Below are 2,951 nucleotides of genomic sequence, written 5' to 3'. Positions count from 1 at the left end.
CTGTCCCCTCCATCCCTGTCCCCTCCATCCCCATCCCACTCCATCCCTGTCCCCTCCATCCCTGTCCCCTCCATCCCTGTCCCCTCCATCCCTGTGCCCCTCACCTGGTACGCGTGGTCAGTGTGGACGTGGCAGCGGCCAGGGGGGGCCGGGGGGCTGCAGGGGGAGGCCAGGGCCAGGTCGAGGATGGGCAGCACTGGTGGAGGAGGAGCCTCGGGGCCAGGAAAGGCGGGAGGCACCGAGGAGGTGGGAGAGACCGGAGTGAGGCTGGAGAGCCCATCGGTCAGCGCGTCCACGTCCACGTCCAGCTCCGTGTAGTAGAAATCCTCCTCGCCATCGCTCTGCTCCAGGTCGGCTTTCCGGCTGCAGGGAGAGCAGAGGCTGGCTGGGACATTGTCCCCACAGCACCACAGGACCCTGGAAGGGATATCAGGGGGTCTGGGGGTGTCCAGGGGTAGCCCATGTGCTTACCCAAGGTGCATGGTTCGGATGTGCTTCTGCATCCCTGAGGAGCTGCTGAGGACTTTGCCGCAGCTCTTCCACAAGCACTTGAACATCACCTTGGTGGAGTTCTGCAGGAGAGAGGTGTCAGGCTGGCAGCTCCATCCCCAACCTCATCCCTAGCCCCACTGTCTTCCCAAATATCATCCTCATCGTCATCCCCAACATTACCTCTGTCATCACCCTCACCCCCAAATTAATCTCAACCATCATCCCTATCTCCAACCTCATCCTCTTAATTCCCACCCCAAACCCTGATCCTCCTCCTCATCTCCATCCTCACTATTCCCATCCCCAAACTCATTCACATACCCAACCTCATCCCAACTGTCATCCCCACCCTTAACCTCACCCTCATCTTCATCCCTATCCTTTCTATTCCCAAAACCCAGCTTCACCCCCATCACCATCCCCAGCTTCATCCCACCTTCCTCTTCCGTGGGGTGGGCTCTCCGAAGACGAAGTGGGTGCCGTCGGGCTCATCAGGGCCCTCATCCGGCAGTGGGCCGGGCAGGAAGGTGCTGGGGACGTGGCTGGAGAGAGGGGGTGACGGGGTGGAGGGGGTGGATCGGTCACTGGAGGGGTCCCAGCTCCAGTCCCCGCTGGTGTTGCTGCTGCTGCTGCAGCTGGAGGACATGGCAGGAGCCTCCTTCCAGACCTCGCTGCCAGGCTCTGGTGAGGAGGAGGAAGAGGAAGGTCAGGTCCTGCCGTGGGACACGTCCAGGGATGGGGGGGACAGGGAAATGCTCTCACCTGGGGCATGAGTGGCCGGTGGGTGCCCGAGCACCAGCGGGCTGGCGGAGAGGCTGGTGAGCACCGCGGCTGCCATCACCTCATCAATGCCGGCCTTGCCCGAGAGCTTCCTGCCAGAGAGAGCAGAGGGGGCTGTGTCAGGATGGACGAGCCCCCTGGGATACCCTATCACTTTCCCTCCCCCACTGAGGTGCCAGGACCTCCCACCCACAGTGGCCTGCATCCACCCCAGGGTGGTTTGTGTGGGGGTACAGGGGTGGCACAAGGTGGCAGCAGCCCTACCATGCTGGTGGCATTACCAGGCGGAAAGACACCCACAGGTGTCCCGCACCCTGAGATGCTGCTGATCCCTCCAGGGATCATCCCAGCAGCTGGCTGGAATTCCCCTGGGCATGGCACAAGCAGCAGTGCAGGCAGAGGTGCAGGCAGGCTGCCAAAATGCCACTGTTTGTGCCATGCCAGGGTCAACCCTCCATGCCCGTGGGCAGCACCGTGCTGGAAGGTACTGGCACCTGCATCCTGCCCAAAGACACAGGGATGGATTGCCTAAGGCCAAACAGTTCCTTGAGGTGGAAAAAAACCTATAAAATTTTAGATTAAAAAAAAAAGCGAGAGGTCAAGAGCACCCAAAACCATTTCACAAACAGATAACCTGGTGATGCTCCCAGCTGGGAGTCCCCAGAGCTGCCACTGCGGGACAGCCGCTCACCGCCGGGGATCCCGGCGTGGCCAACAGCGGCCAAAGTCCTCCTGCAGAAAAACCCCGGCAGTGAGGCCGGTGCTGGTGGGAGGGTGGTGGCTGTGCCGGTGTCCCTACCTGTGCCGGGGCACGGGGATGCACTGCACGGCCGAGTGCAGCGCCAGGCAGCGCTCCAGCCCCGCGTCCAGCACCCGCAGCATGGCCTCCTGGCTGGCCGGGTCCTGGCGCGACGGCGGCTCCCCCAGCCAGCCCTCGGATCCCAGCGGAGCCTGCGGGAGAGACGCAATGGGCAGCGGGGATCCCCGAGCGCAGGATTCCGCAGGGATCCCCGTGACCTCGGTGGGATGGGGAGGTGGGTTTGGGGACCTGGAGCAGCGCCTCCAGGCAGGGCTGTGGTGGGACTGCCAGCCACTCCGTGGGTCTCCCTGGGGTAAATCCTAAGTGGATCCCACCGGGTCGCAGTGGGATCCAGCCAGGAGATCCTTAGCACTCTCCAGATCCCCCTGTGATGCTGCTGCCAGCACCATCACCCGCTGGCTGAGCATCAGCAGGGATCCAGCGGGGATCTCCAGAGCCAGGAGACGACCTGACACTCTCCTGGCAACGCAGCTCTAAGGTGGCAGCACCCAAATCCCACATCCCGGTATAGATCCACACCTTATGAATCCACACCCCAAGTTTATCCCGCTCTGAGCGGATCACCGGGATCCAGGGCTGGGAGCCTACTCGTGCCTGCCAGGCCGATCCCAGACACCGGCACCACTGCCTGAGCGCCGGCACAGAGTGGATCCCACTCCAGGGACATCCCCCGTGATCCAGCACCAGGCAGATCCCGCTCCAAGCGAATCCCGCTCCAAGCGAATCCCGCTCCAAGCGGATCCCGCTCCAAGCGGATCCTAGCCGGTCTCCCTGGGGCGGGGCTGGGCGGATCCCCGCGGCGGGAGATCCCTGGAAGATCCCAAAGAGCCGCGATCCAGGAGAGGCGATCCCCCGGGGG

At 63.2% G+C, this 2,951-nt stretch overlaps 1 protein-coding gene across 1 annotated transcript in view; it reads right to left on the bottom strand.

Annotated features, from left to right (window-relative positions):
• Nucleotides 1–2,951, bottom strand: part of SLC2A4RG (SLC2A4 regulator) — an 8,538-nt gene that overhangs the window by 1,560 nt on the left and 4,027 nt on the right. The window contains exons 3-7 of the mRNA XM_033519181.1: nt 2,072–2,391; nt 1,255–1,364; nt 929–1,173; nt 472–572; nt 105–363 (exon numbers count right to left, since the gene is read on the bottom strand). Of these exons, the coding sequence (XP_033375072.1) occupies nt 105–363; nt 472–572; nt 929–1,173; nt 1,255–1,364; nt 2,072–2,391 (1,035 nt within the window). The remainder of the gene's footprint in view (nt 1–104; nt 364–471; nt 573–928; nt 1,174–1,254; nt 1,365–2,071; nt 2,392–2,951) is intronic.

This window comes from Parus major, chromosome 20 (assembly GCF_001522545.3).
Source record: "Parus major isolate Abel chromosome 20, Parus_major1.1, whole genome shotgun sequence".
NCBI classification, from domain to species: domain Eukaryota; kingdom Metazoa; phylum Chordata; class Aves; order Passeriformes; family Paridae; genus Parus; species Parus major.
This window is presented reverse-complemented; position numbering and strand designations above follow the sequence as displayed.